We start from the raw sequence: 23,219 nt of genomic DNA, 5'->3' as shown, positions 1-23,219 counted from the left end.
ACATATTTTCACATGATCTGCTGCACTCTGGTTTTTGTGTGTGTCAGATGTTATCACATACAGAAATATAATTGCAATCATATGAGTAACAAAAGCTTTTATTGACAGTTAGAATGAGTTGCAGCAAATCAATATTTGCAGTGTTGACCCTTCTTCGGGACCTCTGCAATTCTCCGTGGCATGCTCTCAATCAACTTCTGGACCAAATCCTGACTGATAGCAGTCCATTCTTGCACAATTAATGCTTGCATTTTGTCAGAATTTTTTTTTTGTAGGTTTTTGTTTGTCCACAAGTTCTCAATGGGATTAAGATCCGGGGAGTTTCCAGGCCATGGACCCAAAATCGCTATGGTTTTGTTCCCTGGGCCATTTAGTTTATCACCTTTGCTTTATGGCAAGGTGCTCCATCATGCTGGAAAAGGCATTGTTGATCACCAAACTGCTCTTGCATGGTTGGAAGAAGTTGCTCTCTGAGGACATTCTGGTACCATTCTTTATTCATGGCTGGGTTTTTAGACAAGACTGGGAGAGAGCCGATTTTCTTGGCTGAGAAGCAACCCCACACATGAATGGTTTCAGGATGCTTTACAGTTAGCATGAGGCAAGACTTGTGGTAGCGCTCACCTCGTCTTCTCCGAACAAGCTGTTTTCCAGATGCCCCTGATGTATTTTTATGGAGAGAAGTGGCTTCTTCGCTGCCCTCCTTGAGACCAGGCCTCACTCCAAGAGTCTCCGCCTCACAGTGTGTGCAGATGCACTCACACCTGCCTACTGCCATTCCTGAGCAAGCTCTGCACTGCTGGTAGTCCGATCCCACAGCTGAAACGGCCCTAGCACTTGCTGGTCTTTCTTGGGCGCCCTGAAACTTTTTTGGCAACAATGGAACCTCCCTCCTTGAAGTTCTTGACGATGCGATAGATTGTTGACTGAGGTGCAATTTTTTTAGCTATGATACTCTTCCCTGTTAGGTCATTTTTGTGCAGTGCAATGATGACTGCACATGTTTCTTTAGCGATAACCATGGTTAACAGAAGTGAAACAATGATGCCAAGCACCAGCCTCCTTTTAAAGTGTCCAGTGGTGTCGTTCTTACTTAATCATGACAGATTGATCTCCAGCCCTGTCCTCATCAACACCCACACCTGTGTTAATGGAGCAATCACTGAAACGATGTTAGCTGGTCCTTTTAAGGCAGGGCTGCAATGAAGTTGAAATGTGTTTTGGTGGATAAAGTTAATTTTCTAGGCAAATATTGACTTTGCAATTAATTGCTGTTAAACTGATCACTCTTTATAACATTCTGGAGTATATGCAAATTGCCATTATAAAAATGAAGCAGTAAACTTTGTAAAAATTAATATTTGTATCATTCTCAAAACTTTTGGCCATGACTGTATAGTTCATAAAATCTCATTATCGGACTTGAAACATGGGACGTATTGTGGGACGATCACGTTTCTTAAAACGTGTGACGTCACGCTTCAGCGTGCCATATTCTCACCCGGCGCATGCGCAGTGTTCGGATACGTTTCTTTTTGGTCAGTTGCAGGTTAAGGACGCTGTTCGCGTTGCTACCGTTGGCTAGTTTGCGATATTTCAGCTATTAAAATGCTGAAGTTCCTTCCAAAATTTCTACTGCTAGTCTTACTAGCGTTTCCGGTAACAGTTTTCAAGACAGGTGAGCTTAATGTAAAATATGAAGTGGTTAGGTCATATTACAAATCTACGGATTCTTTAGCTAGCTAGCTTAGCTTAGCTAGCTCGTTAGCTCAGGCTAGCTAACCTGTCTTTGCAATCAAGAGTATTTACGTTGACTTTTCATTCCAGGCACCACGTTGTTGTATGCGCGTTTAATATTTGTGTAATATTTTGGAGCATCTTTATGAGTATTGGGTGGAAATACTTCATTTAAATGAAGTTAGATTGGCATTAAGCTTGAGCACGTCTTCACTGACGTGTCCTTATTTGAGCAGCTAGCTGAGATGAGCGTGTAGTGGTGAATGTACAACAGCACCGTTCAGCTGTTACAATAACTGACCAACTAGCTGGCAGCCGCACTGCTGGTATAAATACACACTAGTGATTGTACAAGGAATGTGTTGTTGTTTTTTTCAAACATGTTGTGTTAAAATAAGTATAACTAGAACTTTGAGAACACGTGAGAGCAAGTTCAAGAACAAGTGTTTTTTAAGGAATAGTGAACATGCACATTGGTGTTATATGTGATTGATCTCCTGGGATTAGACTGCTTCCCACCACGGTTTATTGAGTCTCTTCGGTTGTTTGTTTATTTTGAGGAAGACTAGAAATAGTATTGGGGCATGTAAAGGAAGCACAAGTAGTCGCGCATAAAGGTGTAAATGGCAATATGTTACTGTTTAAATGAAGTAAATCGTTCTATACTAATGTTCTCTTAGTGCGGAACTCTATCGAGGTTGGCTGTGCAAGCAAAATCGGATACACAATCTGGATATTATCAAGAGCTTTTAATATCGATTGGATTATTCATAATATCTAATTTCAAGCCTTTCGTGAGATTACTATATTCAAAATTTGTGAAACCTGGCTTCATAAGGCATGGACCTCTTTACATATTAAGTTTCAAAGGGTATCCAATATGCCACAAACATATAGTAAATCTACACCAGTAGTAAAGTATCATTTGTAACACATGCTCTCTCAGCAAAATGTGAGAATAGAAGCTTGCTTTTCAATGCTTTCCTTTTCATTGTGCAGAGTGTTTTCTTAATTTTATTGTCATGCCAATTAAAATAAAAATTATCATTGGAGACAAGTCCTGGAATATTGGGCTCATGTGCATTAAGTATAGATGTGTACAGATTCAGCATATATACTCCCTCCAGGTCCATTAGCAGCAGCACAAGATGTGACGGAGGATGAAGAGGCAGCTGATGAAGATACCACTGATGATGTGATTGCTGAGGACGAGGATGATGAGGCAGAGGTGGAAGATGATGAGAACACAGAACTGGTAGGAATCATTGTTATTCAATACTACAAAATAGGTTTTATATATACATATATATATTTATTACAAAGTGTAGAAATATCTTGCCATTATTTCTTAGACTGAAGAAAAAGATGAAGAGGAAGAAGAAGCTCTTGCAGGAGAGATGAAGCCTTCACCCAATGCTGATACAACCATTCTCTTTGTCAAAGGAGATGGTAGGCTGCACCCTCATTTACCAGCATTACTTATATGCTGAATCTTCTTAATGGCTCCAGTGCTGTTTTTGTTTTACATGCCTTATGTTCATGGTTATTCGTGTTTGACACTATCAATCTCCTGTCCTTGATCCTAGACTTTCCAGCCAACAACATCGTGAAGTTCCTGCTGGGCTTCACCAATAAAGGGAGTGAAAATTTTGTGGTAGAGTCTCTGGATGCTTCTTTCCGCTACCCCCAGGATTTTCAGTTTTACATTCAGAACTTCACTGCTCTCCAGCTGGGAACAGTGGTACCGCCACAGCGCCAGGCCACGTTTGAGTATTCCTTTATCCCTGCTGAGCCCATGGGGGGTCGTCCCTTTGGCCTAGTGATCAACCTTAACTACAAAGACAACAATGTGAGTCTTTCCTCTTGTGGCACTGTGTGACAGCATACTGGAAAATCACTTTATGTCCACTTACTCCCACAATGTTTGGTAGTCAGAGGGTGTTGGTAGGGGACATTGGCTTCGACTTGATTGAAAATTTCTTTAAGGAGACTGAGGAGATTTTGCTAGAAGGTTTGCTTCTTCGTGTGCATAGTGTGAACTTAATTCATATGGTATGTGTGATGTGCATGACAATTACTTGAAACAGCATAAAAATTACTATGTGAAGTTGAGTTCCAGTGGTATTCACTGCATTATATGCATATGCTGCCTAGTGTTTTTGTCCACTTTTATAGTTTAAGACAGCAATGTTCTCACTTTCTTGCACATTTTCTCTTTGTCTCTAAACAGGGTAACATTTTCCAGGATGCTGTGTTTAACCAGACTGTCACCATCACTGAGAAAGAAGATGGACTGGATGGAGAGACGTGCGTGAATTTCGAAAGTTTTCATTGTTTGATTTTGGAAATGGATTCCTGTTTTGCCTTTTCAGTTGTTTTATTTTATTGATTGGTGTATTTATTGACAACCTGCTCTAACTGTTCCTCCTTTGTGCAGAATCTTTATGTATGTCTTCCTTTCGGGGCTTGGACTGCTGGTTCTGGTTGGTTTACATCAGCTACTAGAATCTAGGAAGGTAAACTATTTTTTAAAGATCTGATTTCTATAAATGGGAATTATAAGTATAATAAACATCTGATCTCCATCCTGGGTGTGACTTTGTACAGAATTTTGTTTTGACGAGAACAAAATCATTTAAATTGGAATAATTTAAGTCGTTGATCATGAAAATTTGTCCGCACCACCACCATGTATGAGGGGCTTAATTATAGTTACATAAACCTTTGAGTTAGTGTTTGTGTCACAATTGGTTTAACATTGTTTTTATCTACTAATTGATTTAGTTTGCTATTTGTGGGTTTTTATGTCTAAAGCCACGATGTTTCAGCCAATATTCAAGTTTTTACATGCAGTTATATTGTCTGCTTTCTATCTTATTGGTATCACCAGCTCAAGGTTATAGTAATACCAGCTCTCTGATGAAATCAACATAAGTGCTGGTGGTTGTAGGTGGTAAAAATGTGGTGTTTTTGTAGGTGATCCAGAGAAGGAGCAGGAAAGGCAAACATAAGGTAGTTTCTGAAGAGCTTGGAGGAAGGAGAAGTGAGAGTAGCAAGTTTTTAGGCTGCTGCAAAAGTAGGAAGCTAGTTTATCTAAGGCTGATTTGTATCACATCTGCAGTGATCAAGACTTAAACAGAATATGAAGTTGTAGTATTGAGATGTGAAGATGGGCGTTGAGAATAGCTGAAGAGTATTAAACAGAGTTTAATGTGCATGCTCTTGGTACCTCTGCAGAGGAGAAGACCTGTGGCCAAGGTGGAGATGGGAACCGCCAACCATAATGACGTTGATATGAGCTGGATTCCTCAGGAGACACTCAATCAGATCAGTGAGTCCTGCTGTTTGTCGGTGCAATCAAGCATTCCAAGTGTTTAATCTTTATTATAGCAAAGGCCACTTTATTTGAAAGTGTGGTAATAGTGATATGGTGGATTAGCAGGTTTACTTTACTGTTTTGGTACCATTTTAGTTTTGATGCCAAACCAGATTCTTTTCTACTTTGTGTAAAGAAATTACTTTCCTGCCTTTTCCTATCTTTTCCCTACGTTTGACCTATACATGTTAGAACTGTTCTTCACAAACACCTTCTTGGCACCTTTTACCTTCGTTTAGTCTTGCATGGTCTTGGCCGATGTGCTGATTTGGTGGTGCTCTTGCTTGCTTTCTGGGTCACTCATTCTGTCCTCCTTTTCCCTCTCCTCTTGCATCCTCAGTGCAGAGTCGGCGAGGTGAGAATTCCTTTCACCTGTCAGGAACATGTGGTAGTACCGTGATTTAGTAGAGATGATGAAGGAATATGTATTATAAATGTTTCCTCCTGTAACTGATCACAGTAAATATCTTTGCTAGACATAAGAATATTCATGTTTTTAAGCCATTTATAAACACAAATCTGACGATAGTACAGGTACACATTTGGAAAAACCTTATTAGAAGCTTAATTTCATTCTCACTGAGGCCAAAACTTACTGCAGTTCTAGCCTCCTCTTCAGATCTGGTGTGGACTTGGTGAGGTTTTGTCATGACCACAATAATTTACTGGGCTACAAAAGGGGGATTATTTCTGATAGATAAAAATTATCTGAAGTATTTAAATGTAACTCGGACCAGTGTAAAAAAAAAAACTGTGGATAGTATTACTGATGCTGTGAGATCTAGTTTAAGGAACCAATGTTTGTCATTTATTACTTAAAAATAAATTATAATCTGTCATTTGAATGCTATATTGGTGGTGAAATTACTGTAAGGCTAATGCAATTACCTGATTTGCCTCCAGATAAGGCCTCCCCAAGAAGATCGCCACGTAAGCGGACGCAGAAACGTTCAGCTGGGTCAGATGAGTAAAGAAGACACCTGATCCTGTGGCTCTTTTCCTTGAGCAATGCTATACGGAGCTGTCTTCTGGGGGGCGGCAGTGGCCCTGTCCATCATGCAACACTCTTAGAGACTGGTTCATGCACACACACATCCTAATTACTTAACAGTATGGTCATTTTTTTTTCAAATGTGACAAAGGAGCAAATTATCAATGAGTTTGACAGCACACAGCTATTTTTTTTTGCTGGATCGGTAAATGCAGTAGAATTAAAGAGAGATTGGGGTTGTTTTGATTAATGATGAGATTAAAATGCTAGGGGGTTTTCTACCGATGCTTTTTATCCTGTGGACAAGTTGAAGGAGGCATAAATGCATGATTTTGTTTTTATTTTAATTGTTTTTGTCTAGAAAGCCACTGGACATTTGTTAATATTTTGTTTGTCGGGGGTTTTTTCCCTTCTTGGCACTGATTTCTCATGTATGCTTGGCTGGGTTCACCCCAGCGCAGGGTTGACGACCAACTCTGGTTCTGCCACGGTTTATTGTGCGCTGCATTTTTATGGGCCATTCTGCCATTTTGTTTATGGAGGATTATTGACTGTATGAAAACAAATTGTAATAATGGACTCATTTTCTCTCAACGTGCCTGTTTATCCTCTGGTTCTCTTTTGTCCTCTTTCATGTATCAAAATTTCCCCATGCTCTGTTTACAAGTGTGTTTTCAGGATTTTAAATCTCATATGACTGCAAATGCACTGGTTTACTTGCTGGGTCATGCTTTGAAGGTGAGTGGGCGGGATGACGACACACCTACAGTTAACTTATTTCTTGTATTTGTTAGGCCTATCAGTTTTATACTGTCGATTTGGATACACATGTCTAGTACTTGTGTGCTTTCAAGGCATTGTCCACTACTGTACCTAAATGGGCCACCATCTTTAAGATACTGTGGGCTATTCCGGCCCATAGTAAATCGGCAATCAATGCTGTGCTTTGTACTTGGTTGTACATGGTGTGCGGGGTTTTTTTTTTTTTTTTTTTACTGATTTATCGACCAAGTTTCCTACTGATGATTTTAGGCTTGAGAATTCTTTGAGTCATTGAAATATTAAAAGTTGTCAACTCATGAATGGACTGCTTAATACTCTAGTTGTATTCAGACTACATAAAATGTCATGTTTTTCTCTCATTGGGATGGAGCCATTTAAATGTACTTAAATATTTTATTTTGGGGAAATAATGGTATAGTTACATTTATCATTGAAATGAGTTTGTGGAAGCTGCAAAAGTTTAATTTAATGTCTGAAGAGTTCAGCTAAGTAACAATCTTGATACTGAGGGATTTTTTTTGTAGTTCTCTAGTTTGTTACAGTAATGAGGAACATTGCCTTGCTTCTTAACAATTGGGAAACAATTAAGTGTTATGATGCATCTTTCCTATAAATGATTTTCATGGTGTACTTAATTGTCAGAATTGTGATTTTTATTTTTATTTTTTTGCAACATGTGGACTGTTTAATGCCTGTAAAATCAGTGATTAGCAGAGGACATGAGCTTAAAGAAGTTGGTCTTGGGCAGGCTCCTCTCTTCCTTCAGCTCTTCGTTTCTACAAAAGTAAGGAGGGATGAAGTCCATGGGATCCTGGATTCCAAGCAGGATGTTAAAGAAGCTGGAGGTGGGGTGGAAATAGTCACTATTACAAATTCGTTTTAAGAGGTCATGGAGGAAATAAGATTTTTTTGACATTTACTAGTGTTGCCATTGATGCAAAAGTGTTTCAGGAAGTGTTGATATTTTTAGTGGAGCTACTCGCACCTCATTATAATTGTTCCAGACTCAGGAGAGGAGTATGTACCACTCAGTGGAAGACAGGCATTGTCAGAAAACACAAGTGTATAATTGGCTGGAAAGGAATTAAATTTGTCAAACAAACCAATTAAAAATATTTTTAAAATGAAAATTTTTGTGTTCTTAATTTTCAACAAATTTTTAACAATTTTTTTTAAACAGACAAGTATAGTGACCTACCCTGTATCTCTGGTATCTCACCGTACCAGGTGTTGGCTAGCAGTCCCATTCCAGGTATAGAGGCAGTACCTAGAACCGTCCGAGCCACAGGCACAGCGGTTGGTGGGATCTGTATGGGGTTGAACGGGCTGTCTAATGCTGCTTTCTTGCAGGTGAGTCTTGAATAGTCGATTTCGTAGGCCACTTTCTGCATTTGGGATTTCGGAGAGTCATTTTTTTCTGACTTCTGGGCATGTTTAATTTGCTTTTAGGTTAGATTTCAATTATTAAAAAATGTACCATGAGTTTAGCTCTGAAGTGAGATTATTAGATATTTTGAAAATACAAAATGAACGTTCTTGCGCATTACAAATCAAGGAGTTACCTGTTGGAATTGCATCAATAGGTCCATTGAAAATGTCCGATTCTGAATTGTCCCAGAGTTTCTGATGCGAATTTGCTGACCCAGTGCGTCATAATCAAATGTGCTTGAAGTAATGATGCCACCATACTCTGTTTGCTAAAGTGATGAGAATGAGTGCTAAATGAGCCGGTTCTAAAGAGTGTAAACATGTGTATAAGTGTAAGCTAATATTGCAAGACAACCCACCATAAATGCATTGCCAGTCAAAAATGGTGGTGAGACTGAAAGTTATCAAAGAAAAAAGTTTTTGCATTATGTTTCTATATTTAAAAAAATGTTCATTCCATGTTACCATTTTTTCTCAAAAAAGTGCAATTTCAATGAACAATTATGTGCATATAAATAGTTCTATAAAAATATTGGTTCTGAAAATATTTACCACAGGGTTGAAGCTGAGCTGGTGCTCTCAGTGTCAGACAGGAGCAGATTGAAAACAGTATAAAGAGCTTCATGTTTTGGAGAAGAAGGTAGTCTTCAATTTGAAAGCACTCCAGTACACATGACATACTCTTATATATCTGAACCAGGTGAGCTTTTCCCACTAGCTCACAGAGGTCTCTTCTATCTCTTCATGTTTCAGGATAATTTAATATGATAATTTAGAAAAACAACCCTACTCATGCAGTATTATGTAATGGCATTTCTTTAAATTAGCTGATAAGGGGGTGGAGGTGACACCTAAACACAATACATGAATAAAATTGCATTTGCACTTGGTTAATTTTTAACTGTTGGTGGTATTGACATGTGTGGGTACATGGACACACATAGTGTATCAAAACCATATACATCAAGGGATGTTTGCTTGAGATGAGAAAAAAAACTGATGCTTAAGAGTATTTTGCTAAAATGTGATTTTAGCTCTTTATTTGGCACTGTCAGCATTTTATAACCCAGGAAAACATTCATTTAGTGTGTTCATTGTACAATAAAACTGCTCCTTTGAAATGTTCATATTTGCAGAGAATTTCTTTTCAGAACTATGTCTAAATTACATAGATTGTTCAAACAAACCTCTCATTGAAACAGCATTTTAAAAAGTGCTACCACAGTGCATAACCTGGACAATGTTATGTGCTGTTTACTTAGCTGTGTTCCACGTCCCTTGGTCAAGGAGACTCATCTAAAGCTGTTGAGAGGGTAGTAGTAAATTTGTGTCCTCTCCGCACAAAAATTAAAATTTTTTGTTTCCAGTTGATGTTCTTGTTATATTTTTTGTCTCCCATTACTGTATATTGCAAACATTAGATGATCATATAATATTTGTTCTTAGTTTATGCCGAAAGTCTTATTTGTGTTTTGTTATGATTGTTAATGATTCTGTTTCATATTACATTTGTGTTAATATTTGTCCAAATGTCTGTGACTATTTTCTGCACATTGATCCTCTGTGAAAGCAGGAACCAGAAGGTGATAACATGCTTGGAGTTGAAGCCTTATCTATTTTGGACTGATTGCATGGAAAAAAACATGTAGTGTTGATTCTGGCTAAGCGTAGTGTTTGATGTTGTTTATGAACAAGACACCGGAGCAAATGTACTTTTATTAGACCCTCCACTGCATGGAACTCTTTATGCAAGTCTTCATAGTACAGCATCTGACACATTTGGTAGAGCTCATAAGAAAGCACAGAAAATGGTCCAGTGTCTTACTGTTGAGAATAATGCCTATAATCCTATTTTGCAAACTGATCTATGGCATAGATTGGTACTAGTATGTTTAATACTTTGCAGTTACAGCTACAGAATTTTACCACCGTTGCCTTTGGCTTGTTGATTAGTCTAAGCATTATTATTTTAATTAATTTTACCTGATGTTTTCAATGTGTAATGTTAAAATAAAGAGGTGGCCATTAGCAAAACCTTGGGTTAGGGAGTGTGGAATGTCTGAGTCCAGTTCCTTGATTGCATTTAAACAAGGTGTACACTATAAACATTTAATACAAAGTATAGTTTGTTAAATCTCTTATCAGACTTGATCCATAGAATACATTATGCACTGAACATGTGGATTCTTTAAATATTCAACATCATACTTGGACTGGTTGTATGAAAAAACACAAGTTGTAGTGTTGATTCTGGGAAAGCTTAGTGTTTTGATATTGTGTATGAACAAGACACCTGGGCAAGTGTACTTTTACTAGATTACCATCCATTACATAAAGCTCTTTATGCAAGTTTTCGTAGTATAGCATCAGACACACTTGGTAGAGCTCATAAGAAAGCACAGAAAACGGTTTTATGTGTCTTATTACTGAAAATATTGCCTATAGTCCTATAGAAACCTAACATTTTGCAAGCTAATATATGACATAGGGTATCAAAGTACTAGTATGTTGAATGTTTTGCAATTACAGCTACACCTTATCAAGTCCCTTGAATCTTTCATTTATATACTCATATATAAGGTTTTCATTACATTGTTCAATATGTACACAGATGTTAAATTGTAACTGATCTTTCATTTTACATAGCCAATGAATAAACTTGTTGGCTTTGTAATAATAGCTCAGGTTTGCAAGTCCTATTTCCTCAAAGTATCAAAATGTTGTGATTATCTTAAATGGGTGGGAGGGGGAGAGAATACTTGTGGTGATACTTGCTTTACCTTGTGGTATTTGTGCTACTATGCTTGTGAGAAGCCCAGTGCAGTGAAAATTCACTGGGCAAAGCAGAGCACATCAGGTAAAACAATAATCATTCTTCATAAGCAACAATGCATTTTATTGCTGTTTATTTTGTGTACTGCTAATTTAGATAACTAACTAGCCAGCCACTGCACAAAGTACTGTCTTGTGCATGTCTGATTAGACAAAAGGGATCAGTCAGTCAATAAGCAAAAATCCCTACGCTAGGCCAACCTGCCTAGAGAAACCTTAGGAAACCTGTAACACAAGGAAATCTGTGTTGGTACTGTTGTTTGATAAAACAAAATGACAAAATCCTGAGGTGAAGATTTATTCAGAGATTTTTTATAATGCATCAACTATGTCACTGAAATGACAGGTCTTACAAGAATGGCAGTCAAACATATAAAATGTTTGAGGCACCTTTTCCTGGAATTGAGTGCTTTAGACTGCTGAACGGATGGCTTTCATGAAGTTAGTGTAGCCAGTCTCTTCAAACATGGCTTCTTGACAGAATGCAGGAAGGGTGAAATCATTAGAGTTCACCATAAGGACTTGATTGAAGAAGCTACATATTAAAAAATACATACAAACATGTATATAAAAATACTGTTCATGACTAATAAGCTGTAATAGAGATTCTTATGGATATAGATAGTAAATTGGGAGGTATTTTAATAACATTATTAGTGGGGAATGTCAAACATAATTTCTAAGCATTTTAACTTTAAATGCCATTTAAGTTTTAAATATCAAGTACACAGACCTGACTGCTGTCCATTCTAGTCCTGGGACATAAATCATGGCAATTATGGGTAGACAGGTGTACTCAGAAAATACAAACATGTATTTTCCTAAAAATTAAATTTAAATTAAATAGTCAGTTGCATGTACCATTTTATTATGCAGCAAAGGTTTTACAGAATCATTGAAACTTGTATTAAGTTTGCAAAGTTTAATATTAAGGTTGCAAATGTAAAATAGCTTTACCTTTATTTATTTATGGTTAGAGAGTAACCAAATGCCCCCCAACCCCACCACCACGGACACACACACACACATGCACATATATGCATGTGCGCGATCTTACCTTGTATCTCTGAAATCTCTCCAACCCAGTTATTTACCAGCAGACCACCTGCAGGTATAGAGGTGGTTCCCATGAAAGCCTGGCCGAGGAACACAGAGGTTGGGGGGACCTGCATAGGGTGGAATGGGGTGTCCAGTGCTCTCTTCCTACAGGTCTGGCTAATATGGTCGATCTCAATTATGAATTTCTGTGTACCACAAAGAACATTTAGGTGTAAGTCTAAAACTTTGTAATCCTTTCTCAGATTAGCTTTAATAATGACTTCTGAAACAAATTCTTGACCTAAAACATAAATGTCTTCATGTACTTTGTGACATTAAAATAAAAGATACATTTTTACTGCAATAATAATAATGATTAAAATAATAATAATAATAATAGGAATATTAAAATGTATTTATACCTTTTTAACAAAATTTATGAACCATTAAAAAAACATATTAAAATGAAATGCATTACAATAAAATGAAGGTAAAATAAAAAAAACATTAGTGATGTTTGAGCTCCATCATGGACAGATATAAATTATTATTAGGATATAAAACCAGTTTTGCCAGTCTTCCTAAAAAAAACAGTAAGCAGCTTTAGTCACATATTTATTCTTTATATTTGTACTTAACATGTACATTTTGGAAATTATTTGCACACAGATATGTTTAGAACAATACTTGATAAAATGATATTGTTTAAAGAGTATATTTCACTCAGTTTTGGTACCTGTTTGAAATTCATCAGCAGGTCTGTATAATGTGTGGTGTTGTGCTGTAATTCAAAGTTTCTAAATCGAACTAGCTGATCCCTTGAATCATATGTGAATACGCCTGAAGATGTTTTAGCTCCGTCCTTTGTAGTCTGTCATAGATAGATAGATAGATAGATAGATAGATAGATAGATAGATAGATAGATAGATAGATAGATAGATAGATAGATAGATAGATAGATAGATAGATTAGTTGGAGGTGCAGCAAGTTTGCTATGCAGTTTGTTATTATTAGGTATGTTCATCAATGTGCCTATTCTCATTAAAATAGAAATTGATAGAGCCATAAGCACGTCCCAAAACAGCTCATGTTAAATCTATAATTCACCACTTAAAAGTAACTCACTGTTGAAATGCCTCCAGTGATCCTTGGTGGTGACACTTAAATTTAGAGTAGACAATACATCATAGAGAGACTATGTTAGGATATTGAATACAATATAAATTGCATTCTTCAAAACTGACCTGTCCATGTTTTGAAAAGCACTTACCACATGGACGAGGTTGAGCCCAAAGATTCTCTGCCAGACAGGAGCAGATGTAAAGTAGGAGCAAGAGCTTCATGTTGTTGAGGAGCAGAAGGCAGCCTTGACTGTGCTCTATCACACCTCTCGTGCTCATTTATCTGAATGCACGTGACCTTCTCCATTGCATAAGAAAATACATGGTTCTGCCGCAGCTTTATTGGAAATTGCTTTCTTCTCAGTATAAATAGTATGTTTGCCCATGTGCACTTAAGTGTCTCCGCTTGTAAATTTTAATGTTATTGCATTGATGTTCATAACATTAATCACATGTTATGAACATCACAAAAGCAAACAACCAGATGGATAACACTTCCGTTTTCCATAGATTGTGATAAACTGTTAACAGTATTGATGTACATGGGAAAAGATTCTGTCAGGCACAGTTGGAAATATCAGTGCAGCTGTTAATCCATCCACGCTAGAAGAATTTGGACATTCTGCTATGCTGGCAAATATGAATAATATCTGGATTTTGATTATCACTGTTTCAGTCTGTATGAGCATGGGAAATGCCTTTTTACCATATGTCCTGTAGTCTCTAAAAAACAAATCTGTTTAGCCATAGTATATGTAAGGCTCAAGAATTTACTTAATTGTGTTCTGGTAGATAGTTCTGTGTCTATCAGAGTTCTAGTATAGTAGAGTGGTAGTGCTGGTAGCCCAGGTGTGCCAGTGTCTGCTCAGGGGAGAGCTACAGGGCTACAGCACACCTGCCCAGTGCCCAGCAATGCACCACGGAGTCTTTTACAGACATGCAGTGAAATAAGCTTGTGTAGCTCACCTGGTCAAGCATGGTTCTTGGTTGTGGGTTGATTTCCCAGGGAGCAAACATACTGTTCTCCTCATGTCATATGTGTATCTGTGAATAACACCATCTGTCAAAAGTAGCTGTGAATAATATCTACTCAAGTGTACATGTACAGAGGCTGAACATAGATGAGATATTTGTCTTCAAAACATAGTAGATAAAATGCAATTTAATTTAGCTAACGAACCCTTTCATGCATGTGTTATATAAAAAACTGGATTTCTTGGTAGTTTCATTGGCATGACTATAATGAGTGGCATGAGATCATTGGCATGACCATAATCACCTAAGTACTTCAACAATAATAAGAAAACAGCAAAAAATAAATAAATAAAAGCCTAGATCATTTCAAATGAAGTGACAGCAAATGTGAATAAATATTGAGGTTGAAACTAAAATAGAAGATTTGGCAAATATGCAAAAGGATATAATACAATATGCAAAAGGATATAATACATATATACAAAAGGTATACACACACACACACACACACACACATACATACACACAGTTAAGAAAAAGGATGGCAGCTGTAACTGTTGTTGTGACTGTAAATACAGTGCATGGCGAGATATGTTGAGATGTGTGTTACTCACTTTCAGGCTGTGACATGCCGACACACCCTGTGCAGCGATGGCAGCTGTGTCTCCCTCTCCCAGAATGATCCGTTTCTGATTCTGAAAATGTTTCAGAATTTAGGATCTGCTGTTTAAATCTGTCTGTGAAATGTTTGTGACCAATTCTTACAGCGCTGAATACATTGATGATCTCATACACTTTACCCCAACTTCATCCTGTAGGAGTGAGTAATATAACCCCTCATGAGAAATACTATCAAATGTTTTCTTGAAATCTACATAGCAGGTGAATACTTGCAGATGATGAATATGTTTGTTTAGGGTGTGTAGACTGTAGATATGATCTGATAAGTAGATATGATTTGGGCTTTTACTGGAAGACCATACAATTATTTTTCTTATATTATTATAATAATATTAGTGTTTATCATCAAACCATTTCTCTTTCTCTTTATCACCAAACCATTTCTCTTTTTCAGATATTGTTGCATTCCTTTTTTCCTTTGAATGTCAGCCATCTTTTCTGTTTTTTGAAAAAGCTTTACACAACATAAGGACCAAACTTTTGTAATTGGAAAGGCTGATATTCTGGTTTAAAAAGTGTCTCCTACTGGACTCTGGAACACTATTAATTTTCTGTCCAGTACAACAGCATTACCGTAATTAGAAAAAAAAACATATTTGGATTCCCTGGGTCTTTAAGAATCTATTGTGTTTTAATAATATAAATAATATATGACTAAATCCAACCTAATACTGTGTTGCTATAACACACACATCTGGGATGAAACACACATCTAGGATGACTATAGAAAACCTTTGATCCACTGGGAGTTCTCACTCATCCTTATCCTCCTGTAAGAAGCCTGCAGAGAAAACCACTTTCCATCCCATACAGACCACTACAAATGCAAGATACATAAGCAAAGCTGGTATTGCAACTAATAACATTCTAGCAGAACCAGTGCTTCTTGAAGACTGTAGTGAAATTCACCTTCTAACACCATGCCACCTTTATCTGATACATGAAGCATTATAACAATGTCTCTTTGTCTTAGGAAGAAAAAAAACACCCAATAGGTTAGTCATCGTGATCTCAGTCTTTTTTTTCTCTTCTTCAGAAAAGCACCCACTACGTTTACCTGTCTGTCTATTATTTAACACAATGGCCACTAAGAAATAAAATGCAGTCTAGATCTGTTTTATACCAAGTTTATTAGGGGAGGGATGGGCGTATGAGCTCACCTGTAGTTATCTGGTGCCTGTATCTTTAAGACGCCTGGCTACTCCTGTCTCGCTTTGTGTAGAGGAGAGGGGGAATCACGCCATCGAAATACAACATGTCTTAATTACAACAAAGTTCAACTAAACGAGGATAAAACACAACCTTTTGAAAAAACCGATAGAGTTTTTATCTGGAAACGGTAAGATTGTGGCAGTGTTTTAATTTTGTTGTTTTTTTCGTGTGTGTTGACCACTTTTTTAACTATAGAGAACAAGGGAGTTTTCTTTTTTGCGTTTTTTATACAAATGAAGATACGTTAGTGGTATTTCATCTCTGCCTCGAAAACACGGGGGGAAAGACCCTAACCATGACCTGAACGGTATTTCAAAAGAAGTGATAACATTGTTTCTATTTCTAAAGCTAAAATCCTCAAATGACCAGGCTAATTCCACTGTGCTGGTACCGAAGGCTCCCACATGAGGAACGAATTATTGCGATTGGATCACGTCGTTCATTTTGCTCGAGGTTCCGAGGGGCGACACGTCTACTAAGTTAACATAATCATACTTTCACTGTAAATTGATAGTCCAGATGAACTCGCAGCATTATCTTCAACGGTCTGAGAAGGACGAGATGAAAAGTTCCGACCCGGTTTGGTTGATGAGCCGTTAGATGTTGTGGTCTACTCCAACACTAACTGCGAGGCACCAAAATCTCATTTTGTGTTGATCGTTTGCTCAACGATGTGCTACCAATTGCATGAATATTGGAAGTTCTTCCAGAAACGTCTGATTTTCTCTCTCGGTTCGTCCAGGTTGGGTGAGATTTGGCCGTGGCGGGATGCAGAAGCAAATCTCCGTGTTTTCGGCGCTAGTTTGTCTTTTGTCCGGTGTCTCCCTTTCACTCGCCTGTAATAAAGCGCTGTGTGCCAGCGATGTGAGCAAGTGCCTCATTCAGGTAAGAAATCACCTGGATCACCTCTACTTTTTGTTAATCTCCTTTATAATAAAAAGTCCTTTATTAACAGTTGGCTACTTTACATACCATTTAGATTTATTTGAATTGACAGTGGTTATAGTATCGTGGGTGTCATATTCTTGACCTATATTATTGGACGTCAGGATAATCACTTGCATTTCTTCTTATAATAAAAGCAGCTCTAGAAATTCCACGAGGAAATGCTTCCCCCAGATCCTTTTATATTTTAGAAAACTAGCAGTCTTTGGTCGTTATAAGGTACCAGATTTGAGCGCACCTTTACTATATTAAGTTGAAATAGCTCTGGTAAGTGTGCCAGAAGGCATCTGTACTGTACTAGTTTGTGCATTGCTCTTTGAGACTGGCTACATTTTCTGTCTTTGTGCACATCTGGAATGTGACCTCTGCTCTTTACTCCTACTGGTGTTCCTGGCCTGAGGTTGTGCAGTCCACTTCAAACTGTGACATTCGTGCTTAATCACTGTCAGCCAAGTGTACTTCATTAGAAAAATAACTACACTTGCACTCAGTATCCACTTTCCTGTAGAACCTACTTGCTCACTAGCATAAAAAAATCCGTCTGAAGGCCTGGATTCTCCAAAGCAGAGTTTTGTTAATAGTTTTGCTAAGATGATATAGATACTGTGGAAGTAAATTATGCATGAACACAATGAAATTATGGGAGCTTGTTAAGAATTTCTTAAGAACTTTAAATGTGTTTGAGGGCGTGTGTGGTAGGTTAGGCTGTTGGTGATATTTCATTGTGATTACCATGAGTTGGGGATCATTAACAAATCATTTCAGAGATAGCTTGCTTCTGATATAAAACGTCATGTAGTGTAAACATTTTAATGTGCTTTGTTTTCAGTAGAACTTGATAAAACTCACTTTTATGTTTACTTTTGTGTATTTGTGTAGCCTGATTCAATAAGGCTTTGAGGGTGGTAATGGGATATGAAGTATATCCTCAGTGACAGTGTTTTTGTACATTTTCTCCTTTTTTACAGTATTTTGCCAGACCATGTAGGCCAGCCTAGATGAGGTATTTTATATTTCTCTGACTGACTAGCTGAGTCTTATTGTTGAAATGCTTGTGGAAACTAGCCTGAGATATTTTGACTATGCTAACATTAGCTTGCAAGCACTAAGACATTTAAAATATTCTGTAATTCACATTGCCACTTCATGTGGGTGTGCTACTGTGTTTGAAATATTGTAATACTCTGTATAGGCACATGGATGTTTAGAGCTACTCAACGGCTGTTTTTATTTCTAGCATATTGCAGCTTACTTTATCGTGCTAGCTGTATGACGGAATGGTAAGACTAAGAAGCCATGTAGTCACATTTCTATCTAGCCAACACATGATCAAGTTGTTGTTTTGTTTATTTATTTATTTATTAATTTTTTACTTAAAAAAGTTTCTTTTTTGTTGTTGGTATGAGATTGTTGGATTATATATGAATATTTTGTTACCTGTGGCTATAACCATTGCAAAGCACAAAGTGGACTAATATATTCACACACACATACATACTGTACATGCGCATATATATCAAATCTCAAGATGGCAGGGCTCGGGGAGGAAAGCTTTATTTTCTCTGGAGTAAGACTCCACTCAGTTGTTCTGCTGACACCTTACATGAATGATACCGGGCAGTAAACGGTGGCCTAGTTTTTTTGTCTTCTGATAGTGGCTTGGAATATGCTTGATCTGCTTAGTGAAGAAAACCACGGTGTGCGTTTGGCTTGTGTTTGACAGGAGCTGTGCCAGTGCAGGCCGTCTGATGGCAACTGCTCCTGCTGTAAGGAGTGCATGCTATGCCTGGGCACGCTGTGGGAGGAGTGCTGTGACTGTGTAGGTGAGTGGGGCCTCCTGCTTCATCCCAGCTGATCTATTCTCCTGGTCCATGGAGATTTGGACAGGGTATTAGCTATTAAATTAAGAGCCAGTTCTTTGTTTAGAATTGTTATCCAATGTAAATGTTTCTCTGTCGCTGTATGTTTCTGGAACTTGGTGGGTTCATGACCACTACGGAACTAGCAATTTTCAAAAGAATGCTTTTGGATCCGACTACGCGTAGCCGCTGCAAGGCTCCAACGTTTTCTGGAGTTATACTACCCTGTGTGATACCTTATTGGAGAATTCTTTCTTTCCTTTCATCTCCCTTCCCTTCTGGGAATGAATGTTGAAATCCATTGCATATTTATGGCTTGAATCCTTCCACGTTGCCCGTACTCATTCTTCTCCGTTTGGGGAAATCTATGTTTTGAATTCCAGCTATGTTTACTTTCTCAGGCATGTGTAACCCGAAGAACTACAGCGACACGCCAGCAACTTCTAAGAGCACGGTGGAGGAGCTGTACAGACCCATTCCTTCACTATTCAGGGCACTCACTGAGGGTGAAGCTCCCATCAATATGATGGTGGTGTCGTTTCCTGTGGCGGAGGAGCTCTCTTACCACGAGAACCTGGTCTCCTTCCTAGAGACCATGGAAGAACAGCATCAGAATGTCTCGCTTCCAGGCAACAGCATTCATAGCAGTTATGATAACATCCAAGGTAGGCATGGAGTTGAACATATCAGCTTTAGTCTTGATACAGCCTGAAGTAGCTGAATAAGCCAGTAACTTATTACAAATTAGTTTGTTTGAACCTCTACTTTTCACTTGCTCCAGTAACGCTAAAGCTCACTGCTACACTGGTTATCAGTGACTGGTGAGCACAAATCTGCTAAATGTCCAGTGTTGCTTTAAAGTTTGTGAACCACCCAAACACGGTCATTGTTTTCATAAAAAATATCTTATGAAATGAACACCCAAATCTCAATTTATAAAGCAGACCTTCCAAAAAGGGATAAATATTTTTATTATTTATTCAATAAAAGTAATTTCTCTCTCATAAAACTGCCAAATGTGAGTTTAGTTTGCAGCTTGTAGCACCCCTTTTTGTAGCCATTATTTCAACCAAACGTCTTCTAAAACCACCAATGAGTGTCACTTCTGCTTTTTGGAATTTTTGCGCATTCCTCCTTGCAGATCTCTTCCAGTTGAAAGGTTGGGGTGACTTCTGGCATGTACCGCCCCCTTCAGATCTTGCCACAGCATTTCTATGGAATTGAGGCCAATCCAATGTGCAAATCTTCTTTCTCTTAAGCCATTACTTGGTAATTTTGCTGGAATTATTTGGGTTGTTGCATAATCCATATCCGTCCAAGCTTCAATTCCCTTACTGATCGCAAGAGATCCAGGTCAAAAACTTGGTGATATGCCTGGGAATTTATGGCTCCCTGGATAATATGGAGAATAGCAGAAATGCTGCAACTGATATATGCAGAAAAACAGGCCTAGACCATCACATTTCCACCAACATGTTTCACTGTTGGGAGGAGGTTCTTCTCTTTATATGCAGTGTTAGACTTAGACATTCTTTATTGTCATTCATTGTACACGGGTGTACGCAGAACGAAATTTCGTTGCATTTTGCCTCGCACAGTGTACAGCAGTTTTGGATATATAAGAAAAATAAATTAGATTAAATGAAATGTATCAATAGATTTCAAGTAACCAGGATTAAGATAGGATTGCAAGAATATAACAGATGGCATTCCAGGATTTACCAAAATACGTGGTGAGAGTGTCCAACAAAGATGTAGAATGTACAGCTGGGATACTGAATGTTGGCGTGCAGAAGTGTAGCAGCCGGGATAATTTAAATATATGTATGTGGAATAGATATATATGTACATCTGCTTAAATCTATAAGTATATACAAATCTACAGATAAAAAAGATTAAACAGGATAGCAGCCCGAATAAATATGGTAAAGTGACACAGTGTCTTTCAGGTAGTCCGGCAGTAGTGCACAGAAGGCATGTAGTTCAGCCATTTCCTGCCCTCGTCCAGGGTGTTGTGTTCAGCAGTCTGATGGTTTGGGGGAAAAAGCTGTTGCAGAACCTGGTGGTGTTGACTTTTCTCCAAACATGTTGCCTGTGATTACGGCCAAATAATTACGTTTTGGATTCCACTGTCAAGAGAAAGGACTTCCAGATAGTTTCTGGTTTGTCCAAGTGCTCTCTGACAGTTTAAATGGGCAATGTTGTTCTTTCTTGAGAGCTGAGCCTTTCCTCTATCAGCTCTCCCATGAATGCCATGTCAACTAATATTTCTCCTGATTGTAGTTGCGTGTACATTTATTCCACATGCTGCAGGCGACGTCTGCAACTCTCTTTTTGGTGTAAGTTTTTACCACCCACTTCTGGGCAGAGTTGTGGTGATTGAGTGCTCTCCATTTGTAAATGATTTATCTTACACTGGATAGATGGAGGTGTAATCTTTTGGAGATGGTCTTGTAGCTTTCCCCAGACTGAAGGACTGACCGATGGGCTTCTTAATTACTTGAGCACTGGCACATGTTCCACTTGAGTCTTTTACCTTATTGTCTTTACCAATACAGCAGTGCATTCAAGTAATTGAAATTGCCCCAACATTTCATATACATAAAACTGGTGAAAGAATAAGAAAATTGTGGTAAAACATAAAAATCTAAACTTTCAAGCAGCACTGTATGTTGCCCGGGTCAGTGAGATCACCAGCTGAATGTTGCTCTTTGGAAGGATAAAGAGGGTCCGGGGGGGGCTGCCATTTATTGTACTCTGTGTATTTCTTGCCAATAATCATGTATCCAAAGTGCCCATCAATCTGTCCTTAGTATGTTGTATTATTTATCATGCTATAATGTTCTCATAAACTCACTGGAAATAAGAAGCTGGAAAGAAAAGTACACTACTGATGTGCTCACCATCCACATTTTATGTTCTTTCTCCCCCTCCCACCCCTCCAGACAATATGTGCACAGTGGTGTATTTTGATGACTGTGTTTCGATTCGTCAGTGCAAGCAGTACTGTGAGTCCATGGGGGGATCGAAATACCGCTGGTTTCACAACGCATGCTGCGAGTGCATCGGGCCCGAATGTGTCGACTACGGCAGCAAAGTGGTCAAGTGCATGAACTGCCTCTTCTGAACATGGACCGTTCAGATTGATCTGTGTGGCAACACTTGTGCCAGTAGAGGGCACCATGACGGGACTGCAGTCGTAGATTGAGCTATGGAAAAAGATGCTTCAATCATGTAAAGCCCTGTTTTGTTTTACTCACCTTGTGTTAAACGTTTACTCTGTTTTAATAGTTTGACAGAGATATTGATTGTCCTTTTTAAAATGCTTTTCTTGAATGTAGATCTTGCATAGCTAGTTGCTCTTTTCAAAAATGGTACTACCTGCTATGTCAAATAAATGCTTTTAATCGTGTAAGAATGACTACCATACGGATAGTTTCACAAATGTATGTCATGTTAATTCTAATTTAATGTAGTAGTGTACTTTTGGATGACAGACCATGAGTACATCAGCCATACGCATATAGCATCTGTGTAGCAGTGCTGTTTCTAATAGTTTTAGTTGACAAAAGACAGAAAAAAGCAGAAAACTTACAGCTCCTGTGCTGCTGTATGACTGTAGGCCAGTTGTATGTGTATGAGACTTTAGGGTTAGTTCGAACTAATATGCCAATGACTATCCTTCCACCACTTTTACAATGACTCTTTATGTAAATCAAGGTTGCTATTTACCAAATTGGATTAGAGTGCACTTCTTACAGCATAGCTTTCCTCCTGCTGTGATGGAGATGACGGATTACTGTAGAACAAAATCTAAATCCTCACCAAGACATCCATTACTATTTATAATTCTAAATTATATTATTATTGGAATAGTTTTTACCAGCCATCTACCCCCACACACAAGTATGCATATATCTAGTCAGCCATCCGCCATGTTTAGCTAGTCTCAACAAGCAGGTGCTCTAGTTAACCCAGCTCCCCCTAAATATAGAACGAAAAAAATGTGATCAGCCGAACTAATTACTTAAATGATTAATGCTGGATTTTGGGTCACATAACCCATGGCTGGCCTGTTTGGGAGAAGATGAAGTAGTTGTTGTAAGCTCCTCCTTCTACAGAGCATTCAGAGTCACACAAAGGAGTCTTTCTCCCCTGGGGGTAAAATGAGTGCAGTCACATGCCCACCCAGCCTTGGCATGAAACAGGTGGGGGCTTGACATGGCATCACTGCTAGACA

General features: G+C 38.2%; 3 protein-coding genes and 1 long non-coding RNA gene across 6 annotated transcripts; 2 read left to right on the top strand and 2 right to left on the bottom strand.

The window, feature by feature from the left end:
• Positions 1 to 1,519: 1,519 nt before the first annotated feature.
• Positions 1,520 to 7,517, top strand: ssr1 (signal sequence receptor, alpha). Of its 2 annotated transcripts, XM_076971472.1 has the most exons (9): positions 1,520 to 1,678; positions 2,865 to 2,992; positions 3,090 to 3,186; positions 3,324 to 3,586; positions 3,968 to 4,044; positions 4,175 to 4,253; positions 4,975 to 5,068; positions 5,454 to 5,468; positions 6,017 to 7,517. In XM_076971472.1, the coding sequence occupies exons 1-9, from the start codon at positions 1,609 to 1,611 to the stop codon at positions 6,082 to 6,084; spliced, it is 891 nt and encodes a 296-aa protein (XP_076827587.1). In that variant the 5' UTR covers positions 1,520 to 1,608; the 3' UTR covers positions 6,085 to 7,517. The 2 variants fall into 2 exon arrangements, with proteins under 2 accessions (XP_076827587.1, XP_076827588.1); XM_076971473.1 differs by lacking the exon at positions 5,454 to 5,468.
• A 3,729-nt stretch (positions 7,518 to 11,246) lies between these two features.
• Positions 11,247 to 13,586, bottom strand: LOC143473256 (ependymin-2). Its single transcript, XM_076970146.1, has 6 exons — positions 13,457 to 13,586; positions 13,312 to 13,346; positions 12,922 to 13,056; positions 12,205 to 12,391; positions 11,881 to 11,968; positions 11,247 to 11,682 (listed from the first exon to the last, which is right to left on the bottom strand). The coding sequence occupies exons 1-6, from the start codon at positions 13,584 to 13,586 to the stop codon at positions 11,559 to 11,561; spliced, it is 699 nt and encodes a 232-aa protein (XP_076826261.1). The 3' UTR covers positions 11,247 to 11,558.
• A 626-nt stretch (positions 13,587 to 14,212) lies between these two features.
• On the bottom strand, positions 14,213 to 16,176 carry LOC143474139 (uncharacterized). 2 transcript variants are annotated; one of them, XR_013120690.1, is made up of 3 exons: positions 16,124 to 16,176; positions 14,897 to 14,977; positions 14,213 to 14,351 (listed from the first exon to the last, which is right to left on the bottom strand). It is a non-coding gene; the product is annotated as an uncharacterized LOC143474139 (long non-coding RNA). The 2 variants fall into 2 exon arrangements; XR_013120689.1 differs by lacking the exon at positions 16,124 to 16,176 and adding an exon at positions 15,048 to 15,164.
• Positions 16,146 to 22,400, top strand: twsg1b (twisted gastrulation BMP signaling modulator 1b). The gene is made up of 5 exons (XM_076971474.1): positions 16,146 to 16,302; positions 16,918 to 17,060; positions 18,844 to 18,943; positions 19,381 to 19,644; positions 21,925 to 22,400. Exons 2-5 carry the CDS (start codon positions 16,944 to 16,946, stop codon positions 22,104 to 22,106), a joined length of 663 nt encoding a protein of 220 aa, XP_076827589.1. The 5' UTR covers positions 16,146 to 16,302; positions 16,918 to 16,943; the 3' UTR covers positions 22,107 to 22,400.
• The last annotated feature ends 819 nt before the right edge of the window (positions 22,401 to 23,219 follow it).

The sequence above is a fragment of the Brachyhypopomus gauderio genome, chromosome 13, assembly GCF_052324685.1.
Source record: "Brachyhypopomus gauderio isolate BG-103 chromosome 13, BGAUD_0.2, whole genome shotgun sequence".
In the NCBI taxonomy this organism is placed as follows: domain Eukaryota; kingdom Metazoa; phylum Chordata; class Actinopteri; order Gymnotiformes; family Hypopomidae; genus Brachyhypopomus; species Brachyhypopomus gauderio.
This window is presented reverse-complemented; position numbering and strand designations above follow the sequence as displayed.